The sequence below is a fragment of the Hydra viridissima genome, unplaced genomic scaffold (assembly GCF_058129835.1).
Source record: "Hydra viridissima isolate aposymbiotic clone 2 unplaced genomic scaffold, HvirCarnegie_v1 scaffold_1, whole genome shotgun sequence".
NCBI classification, from domain to species: Eukaryota; Metazoa; Cnidaria; class Hydrozoa; order Anthoathecata; family Hydridae; genus Hydra; species Hydra viridissima.
Genome location: NW_028324300.1, coordinates 5,746,636 through 5,763,775, shown reverse-complemented (window position 1 = coordinate 5,763,775; position 17,140 = coordinate 5,746,636). Strand labels below are relative to the sequence as shown.

General features: G+C 30.1%; 2 protein-coding genes across 2 annotated transcripts; both read left to right on the top strand.

The window, feature by feature from the left end:
- Positions 1-219: 219 nt before the first annotated feature.
- Positions 220-16,088, top strand: LOC149893042 (tubulin-specific chaperone A-like). The gene is made up of 4 exons (XM_090075118.1): positions 220-356; positions 988-1,093; positions 1,408-1,494; positions 15,939-16,088. The coding sequence occupies exons 1-4, from the start codon at positions 298-300 to the stop codon at positions 16,020-16,022; spliced, it is 336 nt and encodes a 111-aa protein (XP_089931244.1). The 5' UTR covers positions 220-297; the 3' UTR covers positions 16,023-16,088.
- On the top strand, positions 4,006-5,028 carry LOC149893043 (uncharacterized). The gene is made up of 2 exons (XM_090075114.1): positions 4,006-4,282; positions 4,421-5,028. The coding sequence occupies exons 1-2, from the start codon at positions 4,084-4,086 to the stop codon at positions 4,984-4,986; spliced, it is 765 nt and encodes a 254-aa protein (XP_089931240.1). The 5' UTR covers positions 4,006-4,083; the 3' UTR covers positions 4,987-5,028.
- Positions 16,089-17,140: the final 1,052 nt, after the last annotated feature.

Genomic DNA, 17,140 nt, shown 5'->3' with positions numbered 1-17,140 from the left:
ATCTAACATGTTAAAACTTATTTGCCTTTAATTTGATTTGGGAAACACAGAAACATCAGTAAATATTTTAACCACTTGATTTTAATTTATGTATCACAAATATCAGAATATAGAAAATACAAAGTGTTTACCTACAGCTTTCAACATCATCTGCACCAGTGAATTAAGTACTCTATGATTTTATCAACGATTAATTTAATTCTCACATTTGATTCTCTTTTGTGAATATTTTTTCGGCAGTCAATTGTCGGTAATCCTATTTTAGTAAAGTAACACCTAATTAAAAATATTGTAAAGATGTCCTCTCAAGATCCAAGAATTCGTCAGTTAAAGATCAAAACTGGGATAGTTGAAAGGTACTGTTTATTGTTATTGAAAATGAAACGTTATCTTTTAAATGAACAATACTTGATACAACAATCCAAGTTTCTTAACACAGGGTTATATTGTTTGACCTTAAAAGCATGGAACTAAGAATTTTAGGCAACTACAGTAAAGTAACTAATACTACGCAGTAAACAGTAATATTTAGCAACTTATTGTTAATTGTGTTAAACATTTAATGCTGGACAACCAATTAGTAATTTTAATAGAAGTTTTTTTAGATAACAGAATAATAATAATAATAATAATAATTATTATTATTATTATTATTATTATTATTATTATTATTATTATTATTATTATTATTATTATTATTATTGTTATTATTATAGTATTAATAATAATATTATTATAATATTAATGATCATGATGATAATATTAATAATAATAACCCTTAAATAACTAGTGATGAAATTAATTAAAAAGGTTTAACCTTATCAATATATAATGAATTTAAGACCGTATTACTAATTAAAAAAAAAAACTGCTTACAGTTTATAACTTAGATTTTTTGTAAATAATTGAAAAGAGTAAGGTCTAATAATATTCTTTTTTAAAATTATGTAAGTTGTAGGTAAAGAAACATTTTTCTTTTAATTCAAGATTGAATAAAGAAAAAAAAGTTTATGAAAAAGAAGTATTTCAACAAGAAGAAAAAGTATTACAAATGAAAAATGGTGGTGCTGATGAATACGACATTAAAAAACAGGTGAATTAAAAAAAACAAAAAAAAAATACAACATTGTTAAATTAAAAGTATTTCTATTATTTGTATTAAATAATAACTTTTTGTATTAGTTATACTTTAAATCTCCCATCTCTAATACCACATCAAAATATATCCAAAAAGTAAAATTAGTAGATATTCTCATTTTAAAAAACTCTAAAAAATTGTTTAAAAAAATTGACTGATTTTCTGATTAAAAAACTTTTGAGCATTACAACCTTTTTAAACATTATAGTTTGTAGACTGTAATATGCAATTCTAGTTTTTCTAACTAAATTTTTTTTCTCCTTTAATAGGTTGAAGTCAAAAATGAATCTGCCGCTATGGTACCTGATAGCACAAGACGTTTGAAAAAAGCTTATGATGAACTGTTCAATTTGCTAGTAAGTTTTTTTCTTTCTTTTACAAGTTAATATAGTTATATGGTTATTATCTTACTTTGCATAAATAACATAGAGTTTTAAAGAATTTGAATTAGTGTTTTTATTTGGACATCTATATGACATGAGTTGACAAAAGTAGCAGAGTCTATAGCTTAAGTGGTTCACTGGTTCTTTGCTGATAATGCTACATTTTTTTTGCTTGTATCCATGCAATATAAACAATATAAAATATAGCAGTATTCCTCAGCAATTATCAGGCACTTTATCAAGTTACTCTAAAGCACTGAGACTCCAGTTGATCAGATTTAATCCTTATCCAAATGATTTTATTACATATCCCTTTAAGTTGCCTGAGTCTTTTGGAAGATAAGCAGGTCATATTTAGACACAGGAATAGCAAGTTTAGTATAAAATAAAAATATACCTAATATAGCTATCCTAACATGAATACATTACATAAAAATGGGTTAAAGTTTAAATATGGTTGTTGATAGTAACCAGTTGATATTTTAATTACAACAAGTTTATGTTTGGATAATGACAGGTTGATTATTTGGGTGATATAAAAAATTGTAATTATATAATTCTTGTGATGACTATTTCCTTGCTTATTGGGTTCTGTGTCTTATAAAACATAAAGCAAAAAGTTTTCTAATGATGCTTATATATTTTTCAAGTTCATTTAGTATCACATAATGTTGGGAAGTTATAAATTTTGAGGTAGGTGTTTAAGAGCTCAAAAAAGGCCTGTATTAAGATACTTAGTAATTATTTTTAGAAACTTGGTTAGAAAAATCATAAAAAGAGACTTTATATTGAATATAAACTCACATTTTCTTTGAAAGTTTTGAATAACATTTTTACATTAAAAAAAAATTATTGCCCTATAATTATGTAAAGGACAATTTTAATTACTGCAGAGAAAATTATCATACTGATTCAGAATTTTACACATAATTGCCAGAATGAGAACTTGAAACAGTCTCTTTTACTTTCTATGGCAGACCACAGGCAGATTTTTCAACGCTTTTGTGCCGAATGCGCACATATGTGCACCTTGGATATACCAATCAAAACACCTCTCTAAAAGTTACAGTTCAACCCTATTTAGTCTTAAATATTAACCTTTTGTGCTTGTAGACATATAAATTGAGCTTCGGAAATTTGGAACTTTTAATTCACAAATAGTTTTCATGTTTAAAACACTAAAGATAATTGACAAAAATATATGTAGTTGTTACATGTTTTCAGCACAGATGGCTTTCAGAAATAGGATTGTTAATGAAGCTCTTCAAATCCTTGATGAAATGGACGATGTTAGTGATTTGTCTTCTCAGTCTTCAGAGTCTGATGACAATGAGTTTTATTTTTAAAATTATATATATATTTATTTGTGTTGACTAAGTATAATAAATGAAATAGCTTGAAAAATCTTGTCTTTGCTTTAAACAAAGTATGGGTTATTATTTTCTACTTATTTTAATAAGGAAAGCATCCTATCAAATTAGTTACTTTTCCTTATAGGTATTTTTAATATTTTTGTTGCATAACAAAATTAGGTAAAAAAAAAAACTCATCAAATGAAAGCTGAATAAATTTTGCACCGTTTTACAAGCCTTTAATCACTTCTAAAACAATATAGCTTGCTATTTGAAACACTTAATTAGCAAATATTTAAAATTCGCAATGCTTCTTTATCAATATGAAATAATGTAGATGTCATCAGTTTAATTTTTTTACTTTCTTAATTTAATTTCTGGATTCTAAATTTTGCTTGCTTTCCAATTATATATACTTTGTTTAACTTATTTTGTAAGGAAACCTATTTAAGTGTTTTTGTGGCATAGTATTGCACTTTTTAAATTGCCTAAATAAATTCTGGCACAAAAGGGTTAACCAAGTCAAAGGAAAAACCTTGAAACATTTTGGACAATATTTTTGATCATCTCTAGCCTCAGATAATATTTTGCAACTGAATTCATTCAATAATTAGAGTTACAGCATTAAAATACAAAATGGAGCACATTCTAATTATTGGTATGAGTTAAAATTGGGTGTAAGTTGTTCAGAATGGATAACCATAAAGGTGAGTTTCCACTCATCCATTTAGCTACAGGAACGGGAAAGGGATGGGAAAATTAATCATGTGAGCAGTTTGTAATTTAATTTTCCCGAAGCTAAGTTTTTCCCATCATATCTGTCTTGGGAAAAGGTAATCTCAAATCAACTTTTTCCTGTGAATAACCAAATAGCGAAGCGAGCAGCCAATCACCTTGCTACAAATTTAAATAAAAACAAAAAAGTGTAAAAGTTTCCACAAATTTTTCCATTTTTGTAACTTTTTCATAAACCCTAATTTTGTAATTTTGTCAAAAACATTTATTTTCCTATAATTATGTCTATAATTAATTAAAGTTATTTTATGCATATATTTTTAATTTCTTACTATGAAGCAAAATGGAAATCATTGAGATATTTAGTTACTGCTAATTTTAAATTGTATAAATACCCAAATAAAATGTTAAAATATTAAACTTTGAAGTGTTCTGTCTGATTTACGATATTGATTATTGTAAATTTAATTTAATAATGGCCAAATTAAATGTGGATTTTTCAAGAATACAAAGTGTTCCAACAAACTTAGAGGTTCATTTAATAGAAGAAGTGAGAAAATTTCCATGTTTATGGGACACAACAACTCGTGCATATAAAGAAACACCTTTAAAAGTTGAAGCATGGAGGCAGATATGGAAGCATGGAGGCAGATCTACTTTGTTAAATGTAGAAGGTAGCTATTTATTTTGCCAAGTTAATTTCAACAAAAATATGTTTATTTGATAAAATAACATAACCAATTTTATATAACATAACCTATTTTACATAACATAACCTATTTTTATTTTGTTTTTTTTTATTGTGTGTGTAGAAAAGACTTTGACTTCAGCATGGACAAAATTGAGAGAAAATTTTCCTAGAATCGTCAAAAAAAAGGCTACTATGTCTAGAGCTGGTGGGGAACAACTACCATCATGCCAGTTCTTCACAGAATTAATGTTCTTGAAAGATGTCATTTGGTTAAAATCTACTAGTTCAAACATAAAATGCGATATTTTTGCAACACAGCATCCAGTTGAACACAGAGCACTTGAAAATATAGACAATTTGATTAGAGCATCAAGTTCAAGAAATAATTTGACTTTAACAGAAAATGAAACAGTTATAAATTCAATCATATCACCTCAGATGATTATCTCAATGCCAAATCATCTGAAAAGAAAAATGAAAATTGACCCATTCCAAGTTGCTCTTCAAAAAGCAATAATGAATGATGTGGAGCAAAATAAACTGATGAAGATAAATGAAAATGATCTGGATGAGCTATTCTGTAAAAGTTTAGTAAGCTCTTTTCATAATCTTTCAAAAAAGAAAAACAAAATAGCAAAAATAAAAGTTATGGAAATCCTTCTTGAAATGGAAAGTAACAATGAATGAAAATGTAAAATTTAATTTTCAAATAAAATATATTTTATATGCAAAGATATTAGTTATTTTTACATTCAATATATATATTTAAGGTAAACAATAAAATACTTCAAAAATAAAAGCAAATAAAATAACTAAAAAAACTATATATATTTATATGCATACACACACACATATATATGTATGTGTGTATATATATATATATATATATATATATATATATATATATATATATATATATATATATATATATATATATATATATATATATATATATATATATATATATATATATGAAGACCACACTGGAAAAACGATCAAACTGCATTTTTGCTTTTTTTGGGTTTTCGTCCCTGTTATATTCGGCTGCAGTTTAACTATATAATAATTGACTATATAACTAGAAAACCGATCAAATTACACAGATATTTAGCTTTCTAGTTTATCTGTCCACTGGAAGAATGATCACATTCTTCCAGTGGACAGATAAACTAGAAAGCTAAATATCTGTGTAAAACATGTGACAACGCTAAACCAATCAGAATCGAGAAAGTTATAAACAAACTTGTTGAAATGGCGATGTATCTGATTTTCCTCAAGTGACAGACAAGCCGAAGAAAAGAAAATCATTGGGTTCTAAAAAAGATAAGGCAAAAAAAGCTCGAATTTCAAGCCACACAATAGGCAATAACTGCCAGTGCACATTTTTGAAGTGCTTCGAAAAAACAAATCTAGAAGACAGAGCAGCTCTTATTAAAGCATTCAATGCTTAACCTTCAAAAGACGAACAAGACTCATTTCTATCTTCTCTTATTACGACAAAGAAAGTGTTGAAGAGAAGACCTACTCGTCGTGAAGGGAAAGCCCAGTTCCATGAATTTAGCTATTCATATCATGTACGAGTCCTGCGAGGTGGAACTTATGTAGAACAGAAAGTCTGCTTCAAAGCCTTTATTGCCTTGTTTGGCATTACAAACAGAAGAGTACAAACCATCAAAAAAGCTTTAACCTCAACAGGTAAGTAGCAAAATATAATTATTACACAAAGTACGCCTAATAAAAAATGTATAATTATGATAATTATTATAATAATTTATATTATCATAATTAAAAATTATTGAAAACACATCTTTACATATAGCTATTTCTATATTACAAAGTTAATCATGACTAGATCTGGTACTGCTAGATTAAAATATTATTGAGCAATCACAATCAGTTCATGTTACTAGATCTAGTCACGCATAATTTTTTAATACAGAAATATCATAAATTGTTGTTACTTAGATTAGCTGTAGACTGTAGTAATACCAGTTGATCGTATTTTTTTCGTACCATTGCTAAACATCCAGTGGAACCTCTTTTTCGAGTTGATGTTTGCGTATCGCACCCTTTTTATCGCACACTGTCTAGCAACCTATGCTATACAGATAGAGCAATGCCGACTTATAACACTTAAATTAATAAACTAATAACCATACTATAAAACAGTTCAATTTCAATAATAATTTTAATTTAGCATTAGGCCAATTCCATAGTTCAGTGACGCATCATGCGGAGAGATTTTTTTTAATAAAAATTTTTCTATAACTCAAAAACAATTTTTTATTACTCTAAATCAATCTTGAATAAAAATTTTATAATATAAACTAAACACAATTGTATTAACATAACACTGCTACGTATCAAAAATTAAAACATGAGTTCAGTGACGCAACGCGGAAAAAAGTGTTTTTTTATCAGCATACTTTTAAATGGAGTTTTCGCTGAAATTTTAATTCTTGCTTGGCTAATTAGATTTTTTTGTCGTAATTTATTCATTTGGCAATAAGGTAGTCATAAAAAAAGCCACAAACAACAAAGTTTTCATATCGTTTTATTTTATAGAAAAAAAACTATCAGTTCAGTGACGCAACGTTCAGTGACGAAACAAAAAGATGAAATTTAAACCATTTTAAAAAGTTTTGTTATTTTGTAATAAATTTTAATTATACTCAGGTGAAAATAGCATCGGAACAACGTTATCATTCTGAACATAAAAATAATGTGATTTTGATATATCTTTGATTTTTTTTGAATAACTTAAAATTAAACTGAATCCAAGTTCATTTTTTTGTTGTCTTGTATCGTTTTCTGACATGTGAATTACAGATATTTGCAAATCTTGTAATGCTAACGCAAAATCTGCTGCTGACCTGATCTCGTATTGACTAGATTTAACTCTCTGGGCTGCGATTCGCTTAACAGTAGCTCCTATTCCGTCAACTACTCCTTTCCCGTGCATCGCTGCAAAGAAATGCCAGAAGAATTTTTTATGAAAATGTTTTTCAAACACAACCATTGCAGCCATAATGCTTTTGTTTTTGAATTGAGAAGTGGCATTATCGCTGAACATGTGTACTTCTTTGACTTGATCAGGAATAAAGTGAAGGATTTTGTCAATGTACGGTATAACGGAAGACTTAGTATGATCAGTTGAATCAGAAACTATGGCATATGTTTTTAACTCAATGTTCCAGACTGCAAGGGTCATGATAGAAACTTGATTTTGACCAAAATGAGCCGCTTGTGGTTCATTTTGATAGAAACACCTAGCGTTTTCAGCCCAGTCAACTTGGATAACCGCAATTTCAGAACTAACACTCATCGAAACCTCCTTTAGTTTCTTAAAAATTGTTGATTGATTTTTCTTTACAAATGCGTGTTTAACGAACTTATCACGCATCGCTGATATGTGCTGGATGAGTTCTGTTACAGTAGACTTTTTTGAAATTTTTTCAATGTTTGCATATGTTTTAGTTTCAGGCTTTCTCCACTCGTCCCAGGACACTTCGAAACCAAATGTATTAACAGTTTGCAAGTGCTTATCGAACTGTTTCATACCTTTGCATGCAACGCATTTGTCATTGACGCAATCGTATGTGTACGGCTCACAAACAAAGTTATTTATCATTTCAGATCCAACTTTGATTGAAGACGCTTGAATTGATTTTGTTAATGCATTTAAGGCAAATCGCATATTTTCATGCAAACTACAAACACAAACATTATGCGGAAATTTTGTAACTGATTTCACATTGCGTGGACGAAGGTCGCAAAATTTGCTGAGTCCAATTTTTATGTGCTGATGCTTTTCCTTAAATAACTCGAAAGTTTCTTTTAGCGTATAATATAAATGACGTATCTGAATATTGCTTGCCTTTCCGTCAGATAATTGAATTCGAGTGACATCTTTTTTGTTTGGTGATATTTGGGAAACTTCATCTTCATTATAAAAGTTTACAACTGCTAAAATATCGCTTTCAGAAAGACCATACAGCTTTGAACATGCTGGAGGTAGACCCAAATTATCTTTACAAGCAGAGCTATTTGAAAGAATAGAAAGAATTTCATATTGTTTTTCCTTTGAAGTTGGTAGTGCTTTTAAAACTTTTTTCAATGCTTTTCCTCTTTGTTGAACGTTTTTAAAAGATGAGCTTGGTCTTTGAGATTGATTTAAAAGTTTTCTTTTTAGAGCGCGACTTTTGAAAACTCTTAACTTTGCTTTAGCAGCATAAGCTGCTTTTTTATTAGGATCGGCTTTCAATTTTTCTCGATATCTCTTAGATCTTACTCTGGACATTTCTTTCTTTTTATCAGCATTCCGAGAAACATAATTAGCTTGGTATTCTGCATAACGTTTTTTTTTTACTTCTAATTTTGATTCCATTTTTTAAAAATTTACAACTTTATATGAAAATGTTGACATAAATCCAATAGTTTACTAATATTTACTAATAACCCTTCACAATAATAAAAAGCAAAAATTTATTCGAATTCGAAAAATTCGAAAACCCGCAATGAAATCTGAACATTTGGATGATGTTTTGACTTCCTTACCGCGCTATTTTATAAAACGCTTATAATCCCGTTGATGGGTTCAGTGACGCAACAGCTTTTAAACTATAACTATAAGTTAATATAATGCTTTTTGACCAATTTTTTTTTAATAATGATGAAAAGTTTACATTAAAATATATAATTTCTAAAAAAGCCTCGACTTAAAGCCTAATTTCGTTGTGATAATTAAACTTTTTTAGCTTTTAGTTCAGTGACGCAACCTAATTTTTGCAGATGTGTATGTGACAAAAAAACACTTGAATTATTTTTAAAGAGTAAAAGTTTTTTTACTCAAGACATATATTTAATCTCAAAGATTCTTTCTAAACAAAAATATGGATATGTTTTGTTTAAAATATTGCAATAACTCGCCCTCAAATTTTACTCACTTTTTCGAATAATAAAAAGAAAAAACAGTTGCTAACATTCATCAAATTTATCTACTCGGTTCAAATATTTTCTTCCCAAAATTTATTTTAACAATAATTTTAAGGTGTTTAAACTACAATTAAAGAAAAAAAATGCTTTGAAAAAAGAAATTTTTAAACACGAAATTTATCTCTTCCATCGTGGAAATAGCCATTACTAACTTAGACTAACTGTGTAGTCGTAGAAGGGTGCAGATGACGTTGCGTCAATGTTGTATCATTTTTTTACAAATCATCTTTCGAGTGATGTCACTGACCTGGAGGCTTTTTGTGATCGATGTGCTGGACAGAACAAAAACTTCACCATCATTCGTTTCTTCCACACAATGATCCACACCTACAAGTGCTTCAAGACTGTCAAGCTGATTTTCCCCATCAGAGGACACTCTTACATGAAGTGTGACAGAGACATGGGCCTGGTAAACCAAAAGGCTAATGTGGAGTTGCCAGAAGACTGGTGTAGTGTCCTAGAAGAAGCTAGAATTAAACCAACACCATACAATGTTATTCGTTTTTCTCGCAACCAGTTTTTGAGCTTCACTGACCACATGAAACTAAACTTTAAAGCAACATGTCCCTTTCCCACAAGGCCAGTGCAGGAAATCCGATTTGAGGCTCAGCATCCCAAATTGGTGTCATATAGAAATAATTGGAATGGCTCAATAGAAACCGCTGTAATAGCAAAACCCCAGAAGAAGGGTTCAATTCTTAGAAATCTTCCAACGCCGATGCAGCTCTACCCTACTGATCTGGCGGTCAGCAAAGAAAAGTATAAAGATCTCCAGGTTCTCAAGCGCTTTTGTCGACCTGAAAACCATGCATTCTTTGACAACCTTTCAACCTTAGTTACAGACATCACTGAGGGTTTTGAAGGAAGTAGCTCAGACACTGATGATTAAAAATAATCACCTTTTTTTTTTTAACTAATCCTGATCACCATTACTAAAACGCATCTTATTTCTAGTTAATAAATTTTAAGTTTTCCTTAATTTATTGTATTGGTTATTTTTCTAGACAAAACGATACATACACTCTACACTGCACCAGTTAAAATTGTAATTTACTATTATACAAACATTTTTTGAAAAAAAAAAAGAATAAAATGGAAAAACGATCAAGCACCTAAAAGGTATGCCATCGGTAAAACAATAACAACAACATCATTGCTAAGTAATGTTGACAGTAAAACCTTTGTTTTTATTAAAGACCTTGCTCAAGTAAATAATAAAAAAGAGAAAATTAAAAAAGCTTAACAAATAAGTGAACTATGGTGTTTTGAAGTTTAAAATCTAATTTACTCAAAACAAAAAAAATGTAGCTTGATCATTTTTCCAGTGTGGTCTTCATATATATATATATATATATATATATATATATATATATATATATATATATATATATATATATATATATATATATATATTAGGGTATCCCAGCCGCCCCAACTTTTTGCAAAATCGCTGTTCAAAATTTAGCAACTGTGTTTCATCATATATACGCCGGAAATATGTGTTTTTATGATTTTCAAGAAATTCAGCCAGCACAATCAAATTGAAGATTATTGAATTTTCATCTTTTTAGACTAAAATGCAAATTAAAGGATGAAAAACGCAATATTTTCCATTGAATGATGTAATATGGTGTACAATATTCATTGTTTATTATAAAAATTGAAACCTCATTTATGCATTTAATCATCAATCATCATCCAGTGCTAGGAACTGGGACTTCTCTTAAGAACAAGATGATAGTTTCCGCTGGATCTTTTTTTCACGATCTTTCAACTACTTAGAGTACATCTTGAAACCTTTCTTCGTCCATCGTTACACCCAAGAAATCATGACATAGCTTTACTCCTCTTTCAGCAGATTCGTTGACTATTTGAAGACTTTGAACAATTGTCTTCAGTTCAAGAAAGTCCCCCAGTTTTGTCCATTCATTGGCTGGTGTTTGAAGAAACTCATAGGGAGCATTCACAATATTGAAAAACCTCATTGATCCAGGGCCAATCAAATCACTCAGTGACTTATTTTCCTCTGAAAATGGTTTAAGCTTAGGCTTTTCGAAGAATGCTCCAACACGATCTGTAGTACTTCCGGCACTTTCAAATTGAAGGAGCCGGAGCCTCATACTCTCTTTGTCTTTGCAATTATAGAATCATGGTATGCAAACTGTTTCAGTTTCTTGACTAAAATCAAATCTTTGACTGGGGCATCATCTGCAAGTGGGCATTTAATCCACCATTGCATGTAGGCACTTACAGCAAACACACAGAAGCGTTCTAATTACTTGATTTGATTTTTGGTTGCAACTTCTGAATTGGGAAACTGCTCAATTATCTTACCGGACAATAATACTATTTTCATAGTGTACAGAAGTTTTGCCATCCATCTTGCTTTGTGCAAAGCTCCAGGTTGCTTTATGCTAAACTTCTGAGGTTTGGGTCCTTTTGTAACTAATAACAGGCTGAGTTCAATAAGTTCTTGGTAATCCCCTCGAGTGAAATCTAACGCTAGGAATTCACGGAAGCAATTTGTTAAGCTTTCTTGTTCCTTTTCAGTTGCTCTAGGAAGTTTAGGATAGTAAAAGTTTGCTTTATTAACTGGTGAAAGTTGTAAGTAGTGGCTCTTGAATCTGCAACAACTTATAATCATTATCACTAATTAAAGCAAGTCTATTTAATCAATTAAAAAAATCTTTTTTTTCAATGATGTGGTTAAAGCATCAGCCTTACCTTTTAAAAAGTTGAATGTTTGAACCAGATGAAGCCTCTATATTTAATGAATCCCAACAGTCGCTAAGCATGACTTCTCCTACATGCTTGCGACATGCAAACCACAACAAAGGGCAGTCTAGTTCTTTCTGCAGGCAGACACATGCTGCAGTATGCTGTTATGTGATGTAAGGAGTGAATTAATTCTTTAACAAAACTATACCTAATAGCCTTACAATTAGTCCATTACTAAAACCTCCACAGTATTTGTAATCCTAGAGTTTGTGCAAAAATGATTTGTTGATTTGAAATTTAATAAATTAAATTTCAAATCAACAAATAATTGCTATGTTAAAGCCTAACCTGTATTCGAGGATGTTGTGTCGAAGACCATGCCTATGATGTTTTTGTTGCATTTCCAATCTACAAGCAAATTTTTTGTTGCAACAGAGACAATGTTATCATGTTTCAGATCAGCTTTTGTAGTTGAACTTGGAAGGGCTGGCACACCAAGAAGTTTAGTCCCATTTACTCCCTACACTAAAACAGGTAGACGATCATTGGTGTCTTTGTAGTCCAGGGAAGCCATTAGTTTTCTGTCCCAATGTACCACCATTTTTGGAGATGGATTCCATTTGTCTTTTATTTGTTGGCTGATATGGTGCAGTACTGACGTTTGATATGGATGGGCTGAACTGGAACTTAGATTTATTTTTTAAACATCTCCTCTGCAGACAGATATCAAATGTACGAATGAATTCATCTTAGTATTACTAATTTTATTCCTCACACTCCTGGCAATAACAGTTGAATTCTTGAGAATATCATGTGGGACAAATATGTCTTCACCAGATTTAATTTGCCTTTTGTGTTGCCGTTTAATTTCAGAGCAGGCCAAGCTGGGTCCAGCAGTCCCCCCAACTGATTCATCACAAGAACTACTGGTTAACTCAAACTCATCAGTTTCTTTGAACATTATTGAATGGTCTCTTTTGGGAAAAGCTTTATCATAGGTTCTTTTCTGCCTTTTCTCAACAACTTTTGAATGGGCTTAGTCAATTCCTGAATAAGATGCTTTCCTATCAGTTATCATGCTGTGCATGAAAGCAATGTCTGCATCGATGGATTCTTGGAGAACAGATTTCTTATAAAATTTCATGGTAGCATCTAATGTTGACATAAATCTCTTGATTCCTGGGTTATCCAAATGTCTTCGATTTTCATTGTACTTCATTAACTTCATAAATTCATTATATTCTTTAATTCTTTTGCCAATGTTGTTTCTTCCACTTATTGGAGGGATATTTGACTTCAAATAATGCTTCAGGACATCAGTTGTAAGAGATAATGCATCATTAAAGTTTAAACCCTTAAGGTTTGCAAGCAGGCAAAGAGTTACTTGCTTCTTTGTTGGTAGTTTATGTCCCTTGATTTCCTTGTCGTTGATACCAGGAGTGGTCCCTAATATCATTTTTATATATCAATCTTTATGTCTAGTTTCCATTATGATACATTTATATTATTTATTAATCATTAGTAATCTGAAAAATAATCAAAGTTAGTTAAATAAGAATACTAAACAAAGATAAAATAAATATTTATAAGATATTATTACGAAAAATGTACATTTTTCACAGTAGCAAACTTTATGTCTCTTGTGCTAACTCATATGTGATCAGATTGCAGAAAAAAATTAATAGTCGTTAATTTTAGGCCCAAACGCCTCACCAAAAACTTGAACATCTATCCACGACCAACTTTTGAGTTTTGTGGGGTAGCTGGGACGTCCTAATATATATATATATATATATATATATATATATATATATATATATATATATATATATATATATATATATATATATATATATATATATATATATATATATATATATATATAAAGGAAAAGGAGTTTCATCTTTGATCAAATGTATTTTGAGTATGAGTAACCATATCATATTGCCATGGAACCAGTCCTTGAGGAGAATTAAAGAAGTCTCGAAATGATTCCCTCATTGTTTTTGTAGAAGTGTTATTCCTTGGTAATCCAAAATATTACTTCGCCATTCTTCAGCTTGCAAACCAGAGGATGTTTTATAATCAACAAATTTTGAAGGGCAATATTTTGATTTAATGGTTCAAACTGACGACCATGCATAAGGTAGTTATGCAGAGCAGTTGCAGCTTTAGTCACAATAATTACAATATTTTCTTTTGCAATAATTGGTTTGTAAAAAATTCTGCACTTGCTGCCAAAGTACCAAAAGCATTTTCTATTATTCTGTGTGCACGTGACAATCTATAGTTATATATTCTTTCCTTTAAAAATAATATTTCTTTAGGGTATGGCTTCATCAAATAGTTATTGAGAGGAAATGCCTCATCTCCAATTAGAACATATCACAGTTTTATGCTTGAATCAGTTGGTTCATAAGGTTCTGGGATATGTTATAACTTTGATTCAAGAGCAACTCCCATTTTACTATTTCTGAATACACCACCATCACTGTTTCTACCAGTATCACCAATAACAACAAGTATGAATTCATAGTTTGCATTACAAATAGCCATCAAAACAATAGAGTGAGATTTTTTATAGTTAAAGTAGAATGAGTCTGATCTTGAAGGGGTTGCATAACTTGATGTTTCCCATCTGCAATTGGAGAAGTTCCATTTCTTCTCGAACTCGTTTGCTATAGATCTCCATTCATTTTTGTTTTTTTTGGATAGCTAATATTTTTCTTAGCCAACAAAATAGTCCATATAGCAATAGAGGTTTCGTTTATTTTTCTTCCTATGGAAGTCCGACTTAATCGAAACATACCAGATAGGTCTATTTGTGAAGTGCCTCCAAAAATGGAGACACTTCACAAAAATCTCAAAGTTACCATTAATCGTTCACTTGCTCCAATTGTCTCGCGTCTGAGGGAAGATTTTCTTTTTTAAGTTTTTTCGAATGACACCTACAATGAATTCTTTTTTAAGTTTTTTCAAATGACACCTACAATGTTCATACTTTGTAGGTGTCATTCGAAAAAACTTGAAAAAGAATTCATGATCAATAAGTTGCGTATCTTTTATAAATAAATTGAATGCTCCTTTTGTTTTTCTTTCTCTAAATAATTTTCTAACCCAAGTACTTTTTTTATACTCTTGCCTTCTTTTGATTTTTAAATAATACAGTAATAACAACTGTAAAGTTTTTCTGCTAAGAATCGATAACACCGCCATTTTTAAATGTTAAAGTAAAGCAAGTTTGACCAGTGCAAGTGGAAATGAATATATCCCATCCGATCTGTCCAAATTCCCATCCCTTTCACTTTCCCGTAGCTAAAACGGATGAGTGGAAACTCACTTTAACACACTTAAGATGACACATTTTAATTTTATCTTGAGAGGGGATTAAAGGACATGTAAAAAAGCTTAACACTTTACTTTGATTAAATGTTATCTACAAACCTTCTTTTATTTATTGTTATTTTATATGAAGTTTTCTTAGCACTGTGTCATAAATCAACCCTCAGGTTGAACTTTATCCTACTTAAAAAAAAATATTCCATCAAATAGATATTTATTAGAATATTAAAAATTAAACATTTTAAAAATCCAAGAGTGCATTTTTAGACTGGGGGGTCCAAAATCCTATTGAAAGTATTAGTAATTGGAGGACAGATGGGTCTTGGCCCCCAACTTGCCAAATTTTTAATATAAAATATAAATCTAGCATAAAATATGCAAATATATTTAAATTTTTTGTTTACATCCCTCTCCCTTCCATCTTCCCCATAAAAAAGCATGCACTGCAGTCCTTGCATGCAAGAATTTTGCATGCAATGTATCAAAACTCGTATTTTATGGGGGATTGTATTTGTTAGGTCTTCTAGTTTTCTTGGTTTATAGAGAAGGAATTTTTAAAAATATCAATTCTTTTTTTCTTTCAGGAGAGTGAGAGTGATCTTTCAGAAGTTGAAGAGTATATTGCTGCGCAAAAAGTACTTGAAGAAGCAAGTGGAGAATTAAGTTGACTCTTACTGAAGCTGTGCACTTAGTTTGTGTAGGAATTTCTATTTAATGAAAAAAAACTAGAACTATTTTCCTTTTTTTTCGCGTTCTTCTATATTATGTTCTTAAATAGATTTGTTTATTTTGTTAAAACTATGTATTTAATTGTAAGTAGTTGGTTATTATCCAAGGAACCCGCTGGAGGGGGTCTTTTAAATCAAGATGGAACCAATACCAGTTTTTTACTTAAACATGAAGCAGATATTTTGGTAAATGTTAATTGGATAGATATTTAGCGCATTTATGGGTGTTAGTAAGGGTTGCGCATGAGTAACTTTTTTTTTAATATATTCTGCATGTGAAATTTTTTGTTTTTGTTTCGAGCTCTTTACTCATATTTAGCCTTCATATCTAAGTTTTTTGATACGAATTATAACTTTCCTTTCAAAATCTTCAAACTTATGAAGAAAGTTATTGTAATCTTTTAACAAATTACTTTCAATTTTTGCAAGATCGGGAAGCTTAAACTGTCCCTTAATAGATCGTAAGTTGTTCTTTATTAGTTTCATCTTACAAAAACTACCACTCACATGAAGCAGCAGATATGCCTATTGAATGGAGTAATTGTAGGCTTGGTGAGAGCATGGACGTATAAGAGAAGGACGTGTAACGATATTGTTTTTTTTTGCGAACCATGCTCGTTGCGTATTGTTACAAATCTTTTGTTTTAATAGAAATTAAATTATATTAAAGTCTGTCAGATTCGTCGAAAATTTTGATCTCGTCTAACCAGTCACATCTTCCTTTTAGTTATTAAAGATAACAGCAATGGAACCAAGTTTTAAGCTTAATTTTATGTAGATAGACATTCTTAATATTTTAGGAAATAACGCTGATGATGATATAGAAATTGAGATCATTTACTTAACTACTTTAGTACATGTTTAGCTAGAGATACAATAAATAATACAAAATATCAACTAGTTTTGTAGCTACCTAGAGCATATTGGTTTCGTGTCCAGGGAACTACTCAATCTATTATATTGCTGTAGACTTCCAGTTTATGAATATTATAGAATTTTCTATTTTTCTGTTTAACAACAGAAATATATACAGTTAAGGATAAATAACTTATACATAA